At 34.3% G+C, this 22,416-nt stretch overlaps 1 protein-coding gene across 5 annotated transcripts in view; it reads right to left on the bottom strand.

Annotated features, from left to right (window-relative positions):
* The window catches only part of LOC136031214 (nuclear pore complex protein Nup155-like), a 180,406-nt gene that overhangs the window by 123,339 nt on the left and 34,651 nt on the right, over positions 1–22,416 (bottom strand). For all 5 annotated transcript variants that reach the window (XM_065710591.1, XM_065710588.1, XM_065710590.1 and 2 more), the window contains exons 5-8: positions 19,494–19,633; positions 14,021–14,292; positions 6,316–6,590; positions 4,721–4,968 (exon numbers count right to left, since the gene is read on the bottom strand). In XM_065710591.1, the coding sequence (XP_065566663.1) occupies positions 4,721–4,968; positions 6,316–6,590; positions 14,021–14,292; positions 19,494–19,633 (935 nt within the window). The remainder of the gene's footprint in view (positions 1–4,720; positions 4,969–6,315; positions 6,591–14,020; positions 14,293–19,493; positions 19,634–22,416) is intronic.

The following is a 22,416-nucleotide window of genomic DNA, read 5'->3' as shown; positions in this document are numbered from 1 at the left end:
AAAACTGTACTTTTGGTGCCGTGTCTCAAGTAGAACAGTTAGGGCTAACAGAACTTTTTAGAGTGACGTTTAATGGCTAATTTGAAAGTTATTGGTCATATCTACATAATTTTCATCAATTCTATCATCCGTAAGTGTGACACAGCACTAAAAACATCACTTTTGGTATCATCTCTTAAGTAGAAAGGCTTGGAAGTACAAAACGATATTATCATTGCAATAATTATGGTCCAAAACCCTTAGCTGGAGGTTTGCACGAACACCTCTCGTATGTTCCTCCTCAAAGCCCCCTTAATAAGCTACGCAATTAAGGTAGAAGCACCAATATATCAAATTAGATTATTAGAGCTGTGCTTCAATTAGTGCATCGCTGGACTTCAAATTAGAGTGTCTTGCATTCAATTCCTGCTTGTTTTTGTCCCGATTTTGTCCCTTCTATATAAGCATTACCAGATAGTTTCACCATTTTGTAAACATGGTGCATTCATTTTTTAAAGCATGCCCCAGAAAGGTATTTTGTCAAGCATTTTATTCAAAAGGGAATAGATGTCATCCAGCTCATGGTTTGCAACGACATTCTTAGTGGATCACTAAATCCATACCCCAACGAATGGCGTGAATTTGTCAAAATCTCGTGGGGGGAGGGTAAACGTTGGAGCCAGTTTCCTCAAATAACTTGGATCTGGTTTTTCCTGGTCATTTCCCAGCAAATGGCTGGAAAACCGGGATCTGAAGGAAAACTGAGGTCTGGGAGGGGCAGTTGCCGCCTATACCCCATAGTAAATAAAAACCCCTGACACCAACCCCTTGCCACTTCATGGTTAGAGAAGTGTAGGCACGTGGTTCTGGAACCGCTCAAAGTTGTATATCAAAAGAAGGATTACTTATTGTTATACTTACTTATTCAAATAATTTACTCGATAATTCCACCGTAATATCTCTCCATACGTAAGATTGTGCATCCAAAGAGGAAGAAAGACATAACGAAAACAGTTCTGTAGGAGAATTCAAGTAATTCTTTCCAAATTTTTTGAAATGAAAAAAACTTAGTTTATAATACCATTTATCGTAGCTACACAAGAAATTATCTTTTTTGAAATTTCGATGCATTTCTAAGTCATGAGTGGCTTTTCTATGTAGGAACAGGTCAAATAACTCCCTAAGCCTAAAGGCAAATTTCTGTTGAGCTAGCAAAATTTTCCACAAACATGTGGATATGCAAACCTGTCCGCTTAGTTAACCTTTTGTGTCGAAGCAACTCTCCTGGAGCTACTACATTTAATTTTTTAAATCAAAGAATTAAAAATCAATTTCTTTAAAAAAGAACACAAAAAGAAACGACACTATGTTTTGATGTTAATTTTTGTGAACTTCTTTGTTCAGCTGCTTAATAAGGGTTGAGGTGTCTTATCTCCCCTAAGTTGGAGCTGATTTGAAATTATATAAAAGAATAAATTTCCAACTGAAACTAAGGATGAATATCAAAACTGAAAAGAACATTAAACAATCAGAAATTATACCGTTTAAATAAAAAAGATCGTGGAAGTATCTCTTCTAAATTAAATTTTTATCAAAAGCGAGCAAAGATAAATTTTTAAAAAAACGAAGTTTTTCCGAGGGAAGTGAAGAGCGACGTTGAAACTTAAAACGAACAAAAATTATTGTTTCACAGCCTGTCTAACATATGTCCATAAAAATAGAGTAAATATAATCAAATGGTGATATTTCCCTACGTTTGTAGGATTACAGAAAACAAGCGTTTTACTGAAAACACAAAAACCAAGTATAAAAAACATAAATATTGATTCGGGAGTCAAAAGTAAATACGTAGCCACACAACAGTCTGTAACACTTTTCATAGTCTTACAGGAGCTGTGATATCAGTAACTTTCAGTAGACAATTAAAATTATCTTAAAAATTTTACACATGAAAATAATATGTTTAAAGTCATTAAACAGCATACAAAATAATGGATTGATCTATCAGGTAATATATTCGTTTCACCTAATATTGCTCGAAATGAAGAACATATCAACCGTAATATGAACTCTGGAAATCTATTTATTCCTCTCTAAAAAAAAAACCAGGAATTTCAAGTTGCGATATAAATTCTAAAGCGAGTCTGTATTCTTAATACTAATAAGAATCCTTCACTTCGAATTTGTCTACAAAAAAAAATCATGAAATGTCCTTTTCAGATCCAGAAGGACCGTCAACCATTGAACTGAGCTCATTATGCAGAAGTGATGCCAAATTAAACGAAAAAAAAGCCATAATCAAAAAATGCTTTACTTTTATACTGTTAAAACTGTGCTTAAATGGTTTACAGTTACCGTACTAAAACTCCTATATTGTTTTGTGTTTTCAGTAAAGCGCTAGCTTTCTATAATCGATAGCTTTCGATAGAGAAATATCACCAGTTGATTTATTTGTAATAGTTTTGTTGATATATGTTAGATAGGTATTGAAGCAATTATTTTTGTTCGTTTTAAGTTCTAACTTCGCTCTTTATCTCCATTGGAAAAACTTTGTTTTGTTCAATTATTTGTTCATAAGGATGGAAATTATGCGCTACTAAAGCCATTGCGACCTCTATAATAGGTTGACCAGATGTTTAAATATATCATATACGTATGTTTAAAACATTTAAACATAGTATATAAACAGGAAAAGAAAAATATTACCATTCGAAATTACTAACAACAAAGCTCTTTGCAGCACTACCTATCCCTTCCCCACCAAAGGCTAAAGATACCCCGCCTCGTCTTTTCCACCTCTGTGCCGGTAGGCATGTGAATTTAATATTTTATGCTATACAGAAAAATATATAACTATTATAACTATTATACCCCCCCAGCACTAAAACAAAGGCGTAGACCCAAAATATTTCCGGGATTCAAGAAATATTTGTCGGAAATGATGAATATTTTCCATTCTACCTTTTCTAAAACCAACTTTTCCACCTTTGACAAAATTATAGTCCAGTCATACAAAATGGAAGAAAACGCCACTTTTCCGTGATAAAATCCTTTTGGTCACTAAAAAGGTGTACTATAACTTTTAATTTCCGTTCGAATGAGGCTCCTCTTCATTTTCTGAAACCATCGGCTCAATACGATCACCCATGGATAAAGAAAAAAACAACAACAATATTCCATATTTTTGTGGAAGAGAGCTTGAAACCTCTACATAAAGGTTCTCTGATATGATGAATCTAATGACGTGATTTTCATTAAGCTCACTTTGGGGGTGTTACTCTTTCTTCGAAAATCTGACGATTTGTTTTCAGACGCGTAGCTTTTGATGGGTAACATTAAGCTCAATGAATTTTATATATCTGGAATCAGCACATAAAGCCAATTAAAACTGAGATACTAAAAACTAAGAGAAGGGACTAGAGATTTTAGTAAAAGTTCAATTAGACATTTAATAAGAAAAGTGATAACAATAAATATGGAAATTGCAGTGACATTAGATTGATTTCTATGAGAAGTTAATTGATACATGACGAAACTTATTAAACTCTGAGATTCAGTGAATAAAATGTTCAGAGATGAGGAGAGTAGTTTTAAAAAGGGAAAAGATACGTTGTATCCAACTTGCCAGCGAGCTCAACAAAGACGAAGGGAGAAAATGGTAGCAAACGGAAGGTAAAACTCTAGTACACTTGGATTATACAAATGATTTGAGTGCACTAGAAAAAACGTTAACAAAATTAACTCATTTTTGGAGGTTTTGAGAGTTCAATGTGATATAGATTTAAAAATGTTAAGAAAAAGAAGTCAATTAAATAATAAAGAAATTAAAATAAAGGGATAATGCTAGGTAGCAAAGAGATCGACGGGGTGGATATTTCTACTTACCTACGAAGCAGTTTTAGTAAGGATGGCAAGATATGTTATCGAACTATGACTAGGATACTGGAAGTTAGGCAGTAAAAGTTGTTAGGTATCCTTCTGAAACGATTGCGCTTCGAAAGCTTGAGGAAGATACGCTAGTTTTGACGACAAAAAAATGACTTAATGATGACAATAAAAACACGGTTCGATACCTCTTTCTAAGACATTAATGAGAGACAGATTAAGATTGTTAGGCCAGGTTTTATCAATAATTATCGCCTGATTTACAGCAATTTATCCCAGGCTAAGCGAAATGTAGGACATTGTCAAATGGATCGGTTAGTATCGTAAAAAAGGATATAGGAGGTGTTAAAGACTGATCCTCTGAGAATCTTGGGGTGGAGATGGAACATGCGTAACTCTATTACCCTCATGCAACTTGGTGCTACAATCAGTAGTTGATACTAGTTACTTCTTACTAGCTACTAGTTAGTTAATAGTTACTACAATAAGTAGTTAGTAGTCATCGATATTTTTCTGTGCTGCCGTTAACGGGATATTTAAATGGACCTTGGAGGTCCTTATGAAGGTTTTGACAATATTTAAACTACATTAAAGGACTGACTTTTGAATTTCAAAGAATATACGAGTCAAAATAAAAACTATATATACATATATATATATATATATATATATATATATATATATATATATATATATATATATATATATATATATATATATATATATATATATATATATATATATATATATATATATATATATATATATATTTAAACTCTATAAATATTCGTGACAAGATTGTAAGGATAATGCCAAATATAGATACATAAAAAGGCGATATAGTAAGACGGCTTACCTGACTCGTGAGAATCACAAAATTTGCTGGTGGACGTGAATGCTGAACAACAACTGCTGGGGGTTCCATTTTTAGACCTCCAACAATCGAATTTCTAACACCGTCCAGCACTATATCACAAACACGACCATCCAATTGTTCAACACTGAACCCCTCTGTAAGTGTCTGCGAAAATGGAAACATGTCACTCGATGCGACCCAAATAGAATCGGTGTCATCCGCATGAGGTGAAGACAATATGGAAGTGCCTATGAAGACAAAAAGAAGATAAGGTTCTAATAAGAAAAAAAAATAATATAAACATTCCAAAACTATATAGCAAGCTCTTCTTCTTTTTCTTGCCTTTAACCGAGTTTTTACACATATACATGATATAATGAAGTAATTATGCACGGATCACACATAAACAACTCTTGTCTTTTTTCTTATGCATTTTTTTTCTCAATTTGGCTGTGTTACCGGCAATTTTCCTTCCTTGGACGACTAGACTCCTTAGAACACATATTGAACTTACTAATAATCGTTAATTCAGCAATAGGGCTAACCACTGCACAACTTCTGATGTTATTCATACCTAAAAGGAGATGTAAGTGCTACCAACTTGTTTTGTTGTTTCTCAATAAACATTGCGTAAAAGTAGATAGAGAATAAAGTTCATAACCGAGTTTAAGGATGTGCTTCTCTTGAAAAATTGACCAGTTCAAATTTTTTGACAACAAAGTTGTTAGAATGTCAAGATTAAATTGGGTTGACCAGCTGGTGGCTTCCGTCAATATATTTAGACTTGTGCATTTCTGATCTCTTTTCTCATCTGCTCAGTCAATTGATATTTGCTCACGAATATTGTTATCAAGTTCTACTATAAGAAATGAATGGAAGTATGTGCTGAATCAAAGGGTATACCGAAGAAGAGAATTTAGTTTCCAACACGAACAAAAAAGTATACAAATAAATGAAAGAATAAAACCAAGTTTCAAGTTCAATCGGGTTTATTATAAAAAGAAAACGAAGTAAATTAACTTAAAAGACACGGCTCTGTGACACAACAGACACTGAGACCCATAAAGATTCTTCACTATCACGCAAAACGGCTCCCACTTCACTCCTAAAGACAGCCACGCTCCTCCTCTACAACTACTTTTTATTACCTTAGATACCGGGTTTACCTTAGCTTTTCTTTCAGAAAACTAGGAAAAGAAAGAATAGACCAGAAAAATAATCCTGGGTAAACAGTGCACAGAAGGAAGCCCGACAAGTATTAACAAACAAATAACAATGAAAAAAAAACATAATGGAATGTACTATGCTCCATCCTCAACCCCCCCCCCCCAAAAAAAAAAAAAAACATTTAATATTTTCTCTTTCAAGTTATGATGATTATATTCAAATGGCTCAAAATTTGTCCCCCTAATCTATATATATTTGAAACTAAAGATATTTTGTATCTAATAAATAATCTTTATATACACTTTTCTTATATTAAACTAATGAATAGCATTTCTTTCCGCTCTGCATCAGACAAAATGGGATTTTGCATAATATAATATTAGTTAACGTTCATGAAATTGAAATCTAAAGTTAAAATTGACACTTACCTTTACAATAGTAGCTAGCACGAACATTACTAGGCTTTTGAGAGGTAGAACTAACAGAAAAACCAGGTGGCAGTCGAATATGAGTTAAAGTGAGACCAGAATACCTCTGAACGGGACTAGTTAAAGGTGCCCCAATAATGGCGTTGAACGGCAAGCACGTAAAATACATTCTAACACCTGAGGTGCTAAAGGCAACAAGATTCAATTCAGGGGACTCACTTGATTCGATGAGTGATATACCAGCAAGAGGCCGAAAACAAGTTTTGTCAATTGTGCTGTAAAATCAAAATCACTTTATTTGTCAGAAATTAGAGGATTAACATGTTAACAAATAGGTCTTAGAAAATTCCATCGGCTATTTCAATGAGCTTTTTGCTTGATGCCCCTCCCCTATCTTTTTCTGAATTCATCTTGAATAAAGGGTCATTCATTTAGCGAATGAAGTGCAAGTGAATAAATAAATAATGTCTGAGAAAACAAATAATCACAAAGAAGAGGGAAACGAGGACAATAATCAGCCAGAAAAAAAAAACAGAACAAACAATTGTACAAATATTTCAGTTGATACCTCTGCTCAACCATTCTCAGTGCAGAATAATAAAAAAATGCAGATAAAAGTCCAAAGGACAATAGAACATGTCTCAGAATAAACACTGAAACTAAAATAAGGACCCTTTCGAGGTAGCAATGAGAGGGTAACTGAATAAAAAATACAAAACTGAATGGCATTTCACAATTTCATTTTATGTAAAGCAACAAATAAGTATAAACAAATGTACTATTGTATCTATAAAATGGCTCATGTCGTACCCTTAGAGCACAAGTCAGTAAACAAATATAACTTGGAACATATTTCTGTAATTCCTTTATCCTACCAACTGCACTTCTAAATGATTACCATTACTGTTTGTCAGCCCTATTTAAACGTGTGTTTAAATTTTCTCAGTTCAGTAAAATTGGCAAGTTTTTTTTTTTTTCAATATTTTCTTTTTCGTCTCCCAAGTCCTCTCAATCTTTCTATGCCGTTCTTTGAAATCCATTGAAGTTTTGTTCAAATATCTAAACTACTTTCTTAAAAATATTGAAGAAAGTGGCGTCCGTTAATCGATTATTTCCCCAATGGGTTAAAACCTTTGAAATACTGCATTATTATTATTGTTCTTTTTAATTGGTTAGCTTTTGTCATGAATAATTTTTCTTGAGCATAGCAGTATCATTTTTAGTCTCATAAAAGTGTCACTTCTAGTGTTTCTCTTTTTACACCATAAGTCCGTGATTTTGGCAACAGCAACATGGAAAAAAATACGATAAATAGAAGGCAATAGATCGTCATATCTTCCTCCTACTTAAAAACGAAACACTTAAGTTTAATTTAGGCTTGGCAAGGTACCTTCTTTCACTGGCGTCCCTTATTTTTTTGGAGGGGGGATAGGAGGGAAACCATAAAAATTTCTTCCTAGAGTGGGGGAGGGAGCCAAAGGTTGAAAAGAATAAGGATGATATTTACTTATTTTGATGGTCTTCTAAGATTAACAGCCTATTGGCCCCTTACCTCCAACTTTGAGTAGGACACTCCTTCTTCGCTTAATGCAATATTACAATTTTTGCTCTGGTAAGACTTAGCACAGAACAACTTGGTTTCCCAGGATTTACCCACGTATCTTATGGTGGAACTTATGACGACCCTAATACAGCCAAAATCTTGAAGATTTCAAAACATAAGCTTCTGTGTTTTTAAAAGACTAATGATAAATAAAATTTAAAATACTTAGCCACTAAAGTATTTTGTATTTTTTCTCAGCTACATAAATCACGAAAACGAAGCAGAAAAAAAAATGAAAAAAAAAATTTGTGTATAGGTGCATACACTAATTAAAGTCCGAATTTAAGGTTTTAATAGCAATTATCAAGGGAAAACAGAGACACAGAATAAACAACAATCTAAACATAAACACGCACTAGAAAATTGAATCGTCAATGCTTAAAAACCACAACTGCATTTTATCATGCATAGATTTTTTAATAAACCTTTCAAATATTCTTTCTTTTGCCAGAGAGTTTAGGCTTTTTATTTTCAATTATGGTTACCATAGTCTTCTTTTTTTATTTTCTCTTTTTCAGTTGAAAAAGGCTCCTGAACATGAGGTTTATTACTGTGTGCAAGCAGGAAAATCCCCAATTTTTACAGTTTTAATTAAAAGTTCATATGTTATTTATTTTTCAGAAAGAGAGAACATTTATTGCGAAAAATAATAAAAAAAAATACAAAATGAAAATTTTCCTATGAGCCTTATTACTTCCGCAACCATCTGAAAGACTAAAGAACATTAAAAATGTTAATAGATTGTACTCGCTTCGAAAACAAGAGCTAAGAGCTCATATGGCACTTGTGACGAGGTCGGAAGAGCCAAGAGCTCATATGGTATGAGCTCTAACAAAATTCTAAGAATCAATAGATTGCTATAAAAGGAAAAACAGAGGATTAATGCCGATCGGGATTTAAAGTAAGAGCTCTGAGTCACAAGGTCCTTCTAAATATCAAAATTCATTAAGATCCGATCACCCACTCGTAAGTTAAAAATACCTCAATTTTTCTAATTTTTCCTCTCCCTTCAGCCCCCCAGATGGTCGAATCAGGGAAAACGACTTTATCAAGTCAATTTGTGCAACTCCCTGACACGCCTACCAATTTTCATCGTCATAGCACGTCCAGAAGCAACAAACTCGCCAAAGCACTGAACCCCACCACCTAACTCCACCAAAGAGAGCGGATCCAGTCCGGTTACGTCAATCACGTATCTACGATATTTATAAGCGTTTTCCAAGATTTCCGGTTCCCCCCTCCAACTCCCCCCAATGTCAAAAGATCTGGTCGGGATTTGAAATAAGAGCTCTGAGACATGAGTTCCTTCTAAATATCAAATTTCATTAAGATCTGGTCACCCGTTCTTAAGTTAAAAATATCTCAATCTTTCTCATTTTTCCAAATTAACAAACCTCAGCTCCCTCAAAGAGAACGGATCCGTACCAATTATGTCAATCTCGTGTCTATAACTTGTGCTTATTCTTCCCATCAAGTTTCCTCCCGATCTCTCCACTCAAAGAATTTTCCAAGATTTCCGGTTTCCAAGATTTCTGTTTCCCCGATCCAGCCCTGTATGTCCCCGGATCCGATTTGAATTGAAAATGGAGCATCTGAGACATAAGATTCTTCTATATATCAAGTTTATTAAGATCCGATCACCAATTCGTAAGATGCCTCGATTTTCACGTTTTCCAAGAATTCCGGTTTCCCCCTCCAACTCCCTTCAATGTCACCGGATCTGGTCGAGATTTAAAATAAGAGTTCTAAAACACAAGATCCTTCTAGATATCAAATTTCATTAAGATCTGATCACCTGTTCGTACGTTACAAATACCTCATTTTTTTTAATTTTTCCGAACTATTCCCCCCCCCCCTCCCAGCTCCACCAAAGAGAGTGGATCCGGTCCGGTTATGTCAGTCACCTATCTTGGACTTGTGGTTATTCTTTCCACCAAGTTTCATCCTGATCTCTCCGCTTTGAGTGTTTTCCAAGATTTCCACCCCCCCCCCCCCTAATGACACTGGATCCAGTCGGGATATAAAATAAGAGATCTGGGTTTCGAGGTCCTTCTAAATATGAAATTTCATTAAGATACGATCACTCTTTCGTAAGTCAAAAATACCTCATTTTTTCAAACTTTTTAGAATTAACCCTCCCCCCAACTCCCCCAAAGAGAGCAGATCCGTTCCGGTTATGTCAAACCCGTATCTAGGACTTGTGATTATTTTTCCCACCAAGTTTCATCCCAATCCCTCCACTCTAAGCGTTTTCCAAGATTTTAGGTTCCGATCCCCAACTTCCCCTTCACCGGATCCGGTCGGGGTTTAAAATAAGATCTCTGAGACACGATATCCTTCTAAACATCAAATTTCATCAAGATCCGATCACTCCTTCGTAAGTTAAAAATACCTTATTTTTTTATTTTTCAGAATTAACCCTCCTCCCCGAACTCCCCCAAAGAGAGCGGATCCGTTCCGGTTATTTCAATCACGTATCTAGGACTTATGATTATTTTTACCACCAAGTTTCTATCCCGATCCCTCCACTCTAAGCGTTTTCCATGATTTTAGATCCCACTCCCCCTAAAGTTACCTAAAGTCACAACGGGAACGGAGCAGATCCGTTCCCGTTATGTCAATCACGTATCTAGAACTTTTGCTTATTTTCCCACCAAGTTTCATAATGATCCATCCACTCTAAGCGTTTTCCATGATTTTAGGTCCCCCCCCCCAACTTCCCCTTCACCGGATCCAGTCGAGATTTAAAATAAGAGCTCTGACACACAATACCCTTCTAAAGATCAAATTTCATTAAAATCCGATCACACCTTCGTTAGTTAAAAATACCTCATTTTTTTATTTTTCAGAATTAACCCTCCTCCCCGAACTCCCCCAAAGAGAGCGGATCCCTTCCAGTTATTTCAATCATGTATCTAGGACTAATGATTATTTTTACCACAAAATTTCATCTTGATCCCTCCACTCTAAGCGTTTTCCAAGATTTTAGGTCCCCCCCCAACTTCGCCCAAAGTCACCGGATCCGGTCGGAATTTAAAATAATAGCTCTAAGACACGATATCCTTCCAAAAATCAAATTTCATTAAGATCCTATCACGCCTTCGTAAGGTAAAAATACCTCATTTTTTCTTCTTTTTCAGAATTAACCCTCCCCCCAGCTCCCCCAAAGAGAGCGTATCCATTCCGGTTATGTCAATCATGTATCTAGGGCTTGTGCTTATTTTTCCCACCAGGTTTTATCCCGATCCCTCAACTCTAAGCTTTTTCCGAGATTTTAGGTTCACCCCACAATTCCCCCCAATGTCACTGGATTTCTTCGGGATTTAAAATAAGAGCTCTGAGACACGACATCCTTCAAAACATCAAATTTCATTAAGATCCCATCAGCCGATTGTAAGTTAAAAATAATTCATTTTTTCAACTTTTTCCGAACTAACCGACCCCCCCACTCCCCCTCAGATGGTCAAATCGCGAAAACGACTATTTCTAATTTAATCTGGTCTGGTCCCTGATACGCCTACCAAATTTCATCGTCCTAGCTTACCTGGAAGTGCCTAAAGTAGCAAAACCAGGACTGACAGACCGACAGACAGACCAAGAGAATTTGCGATCGCTATATGTCACTTGGTTAATAACAAGTGCCATAAAAACGAAAGAAGATAATTTGTTAAACCACATTGGCCTGTCATAATAACCACATGAGCTGCCATCGACGGATACTAACGAACAACTGTTGTGTAGCTGTTCGTTAGTATCCGTCAATCACACTTTATTGTTGTTAAGTATTTGATTTTAATTCTTTTAATTTTTGATCCTTTAATGATTTTTATTTAATTTTTGGCGGTTTTTTCCATTGGTTCTGTTGTACTTTCCACGTTTGTTTTTTGGTTTTTGCTTTTTCCTTGATCATATTATTTCGCGCTGAAGAAGAGAGGTGGTTGTTCTCTCGAAATATTCGCTTTCTGTATTTTCTTCAGTATTTTTATTTAGCCTTTAAAAACACCATTTTTGATCGTTTTCTTTCTTTATGTAAAAACGGAAGAGAGAACCAGAGTAAAAAAAATTCCCGCCTGAAACCTTGCTTCATGCTAAAAATAAAGACAGATCATAGGTCATACCCAACAATACAGTGGTTTTTCGGCAAACCTCATAATTTTGGGCCATTAGCCTCTTGGATAATAGCATAAGGAATAAACTGCCACATGGAAGGAAAAACACAGCGAATCGAAAATACAGACCATGCAGACCTCCGAATTGATTTTCTGATTAATGAAAACTTTTTGTTCAGATTTTGTTCAGACCAATAAAACTTTAAAGTGCATTTTAATGCCGTACATCACACATAAAGGGACAAAAAATTCAGGGCCAGAAACGGGTCAAGTTTTAGTTCTATAATGACTATTTCTCAGCAAATACCGATTATCACAATTTTTTAGAACATGAACCTCCAAATACTGAAGGGAAAGTAGCAACTTTGGATGTTTCCGAAAAAATATAGCCCCATGAAACAAAACCAATCAAATGCTTTTTTTATTAATTGAAGCATATTAGATTCGGAAAATATTTCTTTTTTTTTAAGAATCCGCATATTCCGAGCAATTTCGAATGATCTACACTTTATGTAATTTGAAAAACTATAAGTCTCGTCCATTATTATCTGAATATATTTTATAGAATCTATACACTCAACACGGAAAGATCCAACACCAATCTCATTGAATCAAGGTTAATAATTCGGCAATCTAAAAAATATTAACAAATTGGACTTCATGTAATTTAGTTTCACATGATTGACCTTTCTATTCATGCTAAATTATTCACTGTCAAAGCTAATAATTGATTTTCTATTTCTGCTGCCACCTTAGGGCATACGTCAGCCGCTAATAGATTTAGAGCGTGATTAGGGTTCTCCTGTTAGGATACCTCCGAATTCTGAGCGAAGCCCGCCAAGGGCTATGTAAATGACGTTAATATATAATGCACACAACAGTGATCCCTGTGGGTCTCCATATATTTTAAATAATGAACCGTTAATGGCCTTTGCCCACTAAAATCATAATAGAAGAATAAACCCTTATTATGGAAATCAAAAAGTCGCAACGCATTCTCACAAATGCCATCATTTTCCAAGTTTCTACATAGGATCTGGTTACAACAAGCATCAAATGCCTTCAATATACCAAAAAATTCATTTTAATTATTAATGAGGAGGCATCGTGGGCCCAAAAATTGATTTAACTACATAAACATACTTTGTGGGCGTCACTTGAAATAGATTTCCAATATTTTAAACTTAACGAGTAAATTATTTCAAATTGAATTTACTAAAATAGTCTAAAGTCAAAACGAAATTATTGTTTCACTACGCCCTTTTTTTCATGAAATTACTTAAAAAAAAGAAAAAAATAATAAAAATAAAAAATGAGACGCATACACACGTCTCAGTATTTCGTCATCAGAGATTGACCAGAATATGCTAGCTTAGTATTTTTTTAGCTTAAGTAATCATCCTAACCGATCTTATTGGGAAAACTACGTTCCATTATCTTAAAGCTGTCATTAAATCCCTCTAGAGGCAATTTTTGAGCGTATCACCAGTCTACTTGGCTAGAAATTATTCTGATTTTACAATCAATTCACTCTTGATTTAGTGACCAAGTCGTCATTCACTCTTTGGTGTAAAATTTCAAAATCCTATCATTTCTGGAGAGGTAATAAAAGGGAATTTTATGAACGATGTGGCATTCATACATAAGCCGTTACCATAGCCTTGAAATGATTAGGTAAAAAAGAGGTTTCCAAATACATGATGTGAGGCTCAACCGCAAGAGCCCACAAATAAAAAAAAAATAAAATGGAAATCGGCTTATTTATACAAATGATTAGCTTTTTTGGACCTTCTGAATTTGTATGAAGGAATGCATTCAACTTTCGGAAACAAAATTCTATTTTAGACATTACCATCCCTGGCAATTTATATCAAACGTGACTACAAACGCAGCAAGAAAACATCCTTAAGTATTACTTTAATACCCATCTAATATCTAGCCTACTATTTATCCCACACCATAAAAAAATGATTATAATAAAGCAAAAATTTACCTCACGATATTGTGAGCAGCATCAGCAATATTTTGCAGGGTCATATAGGCAACACGACTGACCGAGCTTCCATTTTCTCCAAGATCAAACAAAACTAGTGTGCCTTTATCTGACCTTGTATATAAAAGACGACGACTCTCGTCAATAACTATCTGCATAATTGGTTCATCTTCGTAGAAAGCAGCGTTGATAAAGGAAGGCAACAGAAATGAAATTGCGCTTCGTGAATGATTAATTTTCTTGCACCGACGGCTGAACCATCCACTGTCAGACTACGAAAAGGAATGTTATATAGTATTAAAAGAAGAAAAAAGAATCCACTTCATACTTAAGCAAAGGTGATTACTTTCCATCCTTTGAAGGTTAAGGCGATTTGAAGAAGTTAGGTCGATACTTGCAAGCGTACTTTTTTCTTTTAAATCGAAACTATCTTATAAGATACTGAAATTCTTTAGTAATATATTGGCAAGTGATTAAACCGAGGTAATTAAACGGTTCAGCATTTATTAAGGCAGGATTTGCACAGTCGATAATCACTTGACGGCATGTCACTAGTCCTAGGAATTAGATAATTACCAATAGTTGGGTTATGAGTCCATGCAATAGAACTCAGAATATACGATAGAAAATGCCAACAAACGGGAGACTTTGCCAATAAAATTTAGAAAAAAAAATTATCAGTAATATTTCGCTGCATAAGCAATAAGGCCTTTTCAGTGTCAATAAAAAGAATGGCATAGAAAAAAAAATGGCAATTCAAAGTAATGCGGACTTGAAAGAAGACAATCAATAAGATAAATTTTAAAGCAACGAGAAACTAAAAGAAAACGATTCCCAAAACGAAACCAGACCTAAAAAAATAATTGCATATATACAATTGAGCGCCTTCTATCCAATCAAGAACGTTACTAAAATTTTCAATTAAAAACAATTTACATGAAAGATAACTTATTAATTCTATAACAAAATAACCCCTGATTAGCTAATATCAGATAAGTATTCCATAACAGAATCAATAGGTCCGTTTTCCTTGTTTTATTAAATTGAAGACTAATTCTAGCTACAGTTTTACTCGGTCACTCTACTGAGTCACTCGGTTTTATATATAGATTTATTATCTGATTTAGTTTTGTGCACAGTATTCTCTTAATTCTTCGTTATTTTTTTCTAATCTAGTACGGATAATTTTTTATATTTTAGCTTTTGCTAGTTACTGTCCTTTCTCATTTGCGCAATTCGATGCCTTGTTTATGCAGTCAAAACTTTCCCCATATAGGCGACCGTCTATTTCCGAACATTCCATTGTCGAGTAACTGACAATTTCGAACACTAGAAGTTTAGAAAAATTAAAATAGAAAGAACTCAAGTACACACTGAGATTAAAAAAAAAAACACAATGTATCTCATAACTTTTTACTAAAAATTTTAAAAGGGGTATTCAGCCAACCCTTGATAAGTATTTAACGTGAACACCTGAAGTAAGGTAAAGGTAAAGGATACGGCATTAGACTTTACAGTCCCTACCGGCGGTGCTGATCTCCGTTTCTTGGCCCTTCAGCCAGGAAGTGCAATGGGGGGTTGGGGGCCAGCCATCCTGTGCTTTCACACACCCTTCCTGTTTACCTTCCCCAGATTTCTCCAGGTACCCATTTAGAGCTGGGTCGACTCTGGCTAAGCTTACAGAGTCACGCCACTGACCCTCGTCCCAACTGAAGAATTGGGTACACTGGGATTCGAACCCGCGTCCAAATTAAATATATCTCGTTAACTTGATTATGTATAAAGACTTATAAATAAATCTTCTTAAATACAGTGTTAGGTACATATAGTTCTACTTCCCTCCACTTCCGATCAGTTCGACATTCAAACCTGTTTCAAAACAAATCATGTTCGACATTGGAGGGCCAGGTTTTACTTCCCTCCACTATCGATCAGTCATCAACAACAAAATAGTTAAATCAAAACTTGTGAAAAGAAAAAAATTCTTTATTAAGAGGAAACTGTCTTTATTTTCCTCTTTTATTTGGAGAAGAGAGATGGGGAACAAAACAAGAGAATGAAGATATGGTCAAGTTCATTTGTGTTTATTTGTGGCCACAATCCCATTTTTCCTCCTTTTTTTATCTTAAAAGCTAGAGTTAATGCAAATTGTTTAGGTTTTGTTTTGAGTGAAAAGAAATAAAATGTGTGTCTAAAAAATTAATAAAATTGATTTTGTTCTTTCCCTTGTTCTACGTGATGATGCAATTTTAACCTTTTAGAGTTTATGTTTCCCACAAGCCTGTGATTTTGCGATAAGCATACAGCAGTAACTTGCACCGAGAGGGCCAGACATTGATTAAATTTGATCCATTAGTTTCAGAAGTATTTTGACATTAATTAGACAGTTTTTTGGAGAGTAATCTCAACTTGCTTAAAAATAGGAAGAAGTTTCCCTATTTTGCGTGGTTTTTCATCTATTATTTATGTATTTTTAAATCTAAAAATATACACAAAAAATCTAAAAATGAAATTCATAAAATATGTAAAGCTGAACGCCAATCCACGTTTTTCTGCAGCATGAACTCTTTTACTGCTTCAAAAGGACATGATAACCCCTGGTGCAAAGAAAAAACAAAAAAATCTTAGCCATTTTCTTCGAATAAATACGAAATTTCGTATTTTTGTAGATAAGGGTTTGAAACAATCGCTCTAGTATTCTCAGAAATTTCAAATTTGGTATAGTTAACGAAATTTCGTTTTTCAAGAATCCGGCTCCTTTGACAAGAGTCGCTCTTTATTATCGTTTCATGATCATGAACGGTTTCACATAAATTAGATAGAGAAATATTCTTTGAAGCCTAAAAGAATTTGAAAAATGGTGGATTTGCCGTCCATCGAACGTGATATTGAAAGACTTTTTAGAAATGAAATTCACGCGTTTCTGGTCTCAATGGAATAAAGTACATGCATAGAATTTTACTTTCCTTCTATTGTAAAAAAAAAAAAAAAAAAAAAAAAAAAAAAAAAAAAAAAAAAAAAAAAACATATTTGTCTTTATTTCTCGTAGAAGGATATTTATTTGCTAAGCTTTTGCAGCTAGCACTAAGTCGTCAAAGGTCAGTATAGGAACAAAATACTGCTATATTTAACAACTCATCAGAGTACCAAGCAACCTGAGACCAGCACAGTTACGCACGCCCCTCTATCATCATACTCTACTATAAATTTCACTTTTAAACCCTTCCCATTTAGTTCTAATTTCCTTTAGATCCTTACTTATGGCCTTTCTCCACCCCCTTCGAGAAGACCTGCTTTTCTTTTGGTTGCAAACGAATGGCCAAAAGTTATAATCGTTGGCGATTTGTTATCTGTGGTCCGTTAAACGTGGTCTAGCCATCTTAATCTTTCTTTAGCTATGGCTTTGAAGAGTGGGATCCAACCACATTTTTCGTAGAGCTTACTGTTTGAAATATATTTTTGTTTACTGGAAAGTCTAAATGACACTGTAGCCTTTAGGGGGTTTGAGGGGACTTATCTCAACTCTTATTTGGGGATTTAGGCTATTTTGCTCGTTATCAGCTTGCCTGTTTATTTATTTTAATTTTGTTCCTTTTGGTTTTCATCCATTTATTCATTGTGGATTCTGTTTGTTTTACTTCTGACTTATTGAATGAATTTATTTCTACTCATTTTAGGTTCTGAGATCAATCTTTACTGTTCTTAAAAAATCTTTGTTAGAAAACATTTTAAAAAAAATCGTTTCTGTTAGTTTTTTACTTGGAATTTTTTTTTTTTTTTTTTTTTTTTTTATTTGTTAATTGTAGGAATATTTTTACAGTGTTTCTCCTTAACCTGTTCTATTTTAAATCTAGCTTGATCACTTGATTTAATTTCTGCTAATCTTAGGTTTCATTTATCGATTTATTGTAGATTGTTTTAAATCTGACTTATTAAATAGACCTACTTAACTCGTTTAAGGTTTAAGAACGCTCTTTACTCTTCTAAAGAAAAAAAGATTTGGAAAACATTACTAAAAATTAATTTTTGCTCGTTTTTGCTTGAAACAGTTTCTTAATTATTAATAGTAGGAACACTTGTACAGTTTTTCTACTTAAGCTTTTCTATTTTAAACTTGGCGTGATTATTTATTTAAATTTATGTTCCATTTAGGTTTCTCTTCTAAAAAAAAAATTGCTGGAAAACATTAAAAATTAATTTACGCTCGTTATTTACTTATACTTAACACAGTTTTTCATTAGTCAATTCTAGGAAAATTTACACAGTTTTTGAGCTTAAAAGTCTAAAATATTGGATTACAACTCAAAGTTTTGAAAAAATTTTAGCATTCAGTCAAAATTTCTAAAAATCTCGATGACAGATGAAAATCTCTTTAGTAGCTTGCTCAGTAAGCGATCGAAAAGTGGTGACTGGCAGGTATAAGGTACCAAACTGTAAAACCTGCTGATGCCCCAGCTGAAAGAAAGCCAGAGGATCTAAAAAATTTTATGGGAAGTAAGCTTGACCGTAAGAATGTGTCTACCAGATTCCAAGCGGTGCCAGGTACCCTTGAATACCTAGTAGGCGGGGCTAAAAAATATGGCAAGCCTCTGAAAATTTGTCCTCTTTTTTTCCTTGTCCCAAGGTTCTTGTACCATCATTTACCAGCAGATCGGATTAATTTTGTGAAAGCGTCAGAAAAGGGTTTATGCCTCTGTAAATCATCATTCTCATGTCCCATTCGCTCAAGGTTCTTACCCCATAGTTTTCAAGCCAATGAAGGCTTAGAAAAGCAAGTGATTTTGACATGTATTGTCATAAGTGATTTGTAATTTAACTAGGAATAAACAATTAGTTGCCAAGCAAATTAAGCAATTTATAATAATTCTATCTTGTCAAAAGGGATCTGAAATAATCAGAAAAAAAAGTGAGGCTAGGGCTTCAATCCTATTGAGATTTTTGGAATTACTGCTATAGAATGTAACTATTAAGAAACCGTCGCGAATGTATCCAAGTCTCTATTATCCATAGTATATATCATAAATTAACGTTATAGGCATTAATCTTTCTTTTTTCTTTTTTTTAACGACTTACAAGCTGGTTAGCAATATATGTCTATGACAATAGTCGATCAGCACAGACAAAAAGATTAAAAAGCTTTAATCTGGAATACCTATTTGGGGGTTTCATAAATATAAGACATTACATAATAGGAAATGACTACAGAGGTATTTAACACTTAGATAGCTCATGCTAACCCTTTCCTCGTAACTGTTTTGGAGAGTCCATTTCATCTTTACTGAAACCGAAAGATGTTCGGTGATTGATAGGGTTAGTATTTACAGAAGTCCCCAAAATCTATCACCAAAACCCTTTGATGTAAAGACAAAATGAAACACCATGAAATCCATCCCAATCAGCCAATTGCCTTATTTCTCAAATCTACGGAAACAATGAACTTTTCTTCTTGAAAGGATAGATAAATTGTACTTACAGTATAAGTAACTTCATAAAGACACCCATCTTTGGCACCAAGAAATATCCTTCCCGAGTCTGACGTTTCAATAGTTAAAATAAAAGCACCATCCGTTGGCAAGGCAAATAATGGATCAGGGATAACGTGAATTTCGTCTCCTAGAAGCAATTTAGTTGGTATTAGTTGCCCATTGCACAACACAGAACTTTTTTGGACATAAAGATGTCTAGTAGGAATAAATTGAAATAAGTAACCTTCCGACACCCTTTGAAAAAGGATAATACTTAAAGCAAATGCAATTTACATTCACACTTAAAAGCAAACGGACTTGAGTGTAACACATACAGTTTAACAATCTGTTTCTAAAGAAGCTTTTCTTACAATTAGTATATCACCTGAGCTAGATATAGAACAGTTAAATGAAACAACGCACTGGGGGAGACGCCATCATCTTCCATAATAAAATGATAAAGCAAAATCGAAATTAAAACTTCGTATTGTTTTATATTGACAGCTACAGGAGCTAGTCCAATTTCAACTCTTGTCCTTCTGAAGAGATATTTCGTTTTTCATGTAGGCTTACTTAAAATCGTGTTGAATGGTTTCGAGCATTTATGATGAAACAATTAATAGTAATATGAGCATTGTTCCGAAATAAACTTCGAAGACACTATTTAGTTGAAATACAATACAAACATAACTCATTATTCGAATAGTCTTTGAGAAAAATAATGGATGTTTCACAAAGAAAAAATTGCCGTCGGTGAGACTCGAATTTGCCATCCGCATTTTCCGTAAAAACTGGAGAAGCTAGACTACTTCCTCCAAAAAAAAAATGCAATCAGCAGCATAGGAAAAACCTAACAGGGCGAAACCAAATTATTACACCTACAACACAATTTTAGCAACGCAACACAATCTATGTTTTTAACAGTAGTATATTTTTACTATCAAAATTGATTAACGCCCTTTTAATGCCTGAAAAGCATGCACCATGCTCAAACATAACTGAGTAGCAAGAGGAACTGGTCATTTTTTCTGCCAGATTATTTCTCAACGGTTGGCAAATTGCGGCTCCCTAGCCTAATGCAACTCTTTGGCCCCTCAAGCAAGACTCCACCACAAATATCCATGACCAGACACGCAAGTCACGCCAAGGGTGCTGTCAAGCGTGGTGTATGCGGCACATGTTCAGTGCTAGTCGTAATACAATAAAGGTCATAAATTGCATTAAAATTTTGTTAAATTAATCCAAAGATCCGGCTTTCGGAATCTTTCTTTTCGCTGTTTGTTCATCTTTGGCTTTTTGGCTAAAAAGGTTGCCGACCATTCGCACATCTTATTATAATCAGAACATACTATGGATCTTCTCATTCAATTTTCTACATATTTTATTTTTTCAATCGACTTAGAAAATGAACAATTCGTTCTTCTATAAATTCATTTTAAAACAGAGTACGAGACCACGCCTAAGAATGAGATAACACAAAACTAAATGGAATATCATTAGACATCATTACCTCAGGGAAAAATTTACTCCACATTTTTTATCTTAGCCTCTATTTTACAATATGAAAAGAATCAACTGGGCAAGAAATTTTCTAGAAGAAGATTAAATGCGACACTGCAGAAAAGCTGCGGAAATAAGAAATTTAATTATAGAAGGACGAAAATTTAAAGACTAGGACATAGGTTATAGCAGGCTATTGATTAAATAATCTAAGAGAAGAAGACAAAGTTTTAGTCTACTAAAAGATTGGTTACAAGCTGGGAATTGACTGAAATTGCACTAGAAATAGATGATGTATATTTTTCTGTCTTTTTTTAAGAAAGCAACCTTCCAAAAATATGAAAATGGGAATGATATACCTAGCCCAATTAACCTAAATACACAGATTAAAACCTTTCATAGTGCAACGAGATGCCTTTCTATTAATTCCGAACAATATTAATGAGCCAGAAAAAGAAACAATAAGATTAATTCAAAAGCTAAAATTTCAGAATGAGCTTTTATATCTAAAAACCCATAAAAGTTTAGTGTAATAAAAACCAGAATTTTGAATTTCATTAGATTCCAGTGCAAAATCAGAGACACGTGGGTAAACTTCTAGAGACAGGACTAGAGGCAAATGACTATTTATTTCATGATGCTGTTGTTACCAAATATAGACATTTCTGTTTGCAAATTTTTGTTTACTTTTAATAGCTTATGAAAGAAAAATAGCTACCAATGATCACTATCAGGTACACACTTGGAAACACGGCAGACAGGAGCTTTATTCTTAGATAGATGGAACATATTTCCTTTCTGGAGAACTTTGATGACAATAATAACATAAAAAAAGCAAAAAACACGCATAAAAACCAATGTTTTTTGGGTGCAAAACAGAGGAAAGTGTGTGAAATATCCTCCAAAATACCCCCCATAGTCCCTAGGGAACGGGTTGTAAGTCATACAATTTGCCCATTGCTACCATATAGTATTTGTTATAGGAAAAAACAGGGATTTTTTTTTCGGGGGGGGGGGTATTTCATTCTGGTGTATTTTCCCCCGGGAGACATTCCGTGGATGAAAAGTTTCTAGGGGAAATAGTACATAGAAGGAGGGAGGAAAGATACCTTGGCACGATTTGAAAAACGGCCAGATATTAAAAAAAAACAGGCTTATTCAACTGAAATTAAGGAGCTACATTAAATCCTAATCCTACTTATTCCTACTTATTCGTTCTAACATTTACTATAAAAAAAATATTTACTTTGGCACAAGGATAACAAGTTTAAACTAAATAATCTTTCAATGTATATCGGAGTATTAGAGTCGATAGTCTGAAATCGATAAAACGGTCACCATATTATTTTCTCTCTCTCTTCCTCAAAAGGAGAGAAGAGTGTTTTTCCAAGGTAGACGTGCACAACCATGCTATCTGAGTGTATAAGCCGG

This window comes from Artemia franciscana, chromosome 9 (assembly GCF_032884065.1).
Source record: "Artemia franciscana chromosome 9, ASM3288406v1, whole genome shotgun sequence".
Taxonomy (NCBI): Eukaryota; Metazoa; Arthropoda; class Branchiopoda; order Anostraca; family Artemiidae; genus Artemia; species Artemia franciscana.
This window is presented reverse-complemented; position numbering and strand designations above follow the sequence as displayed.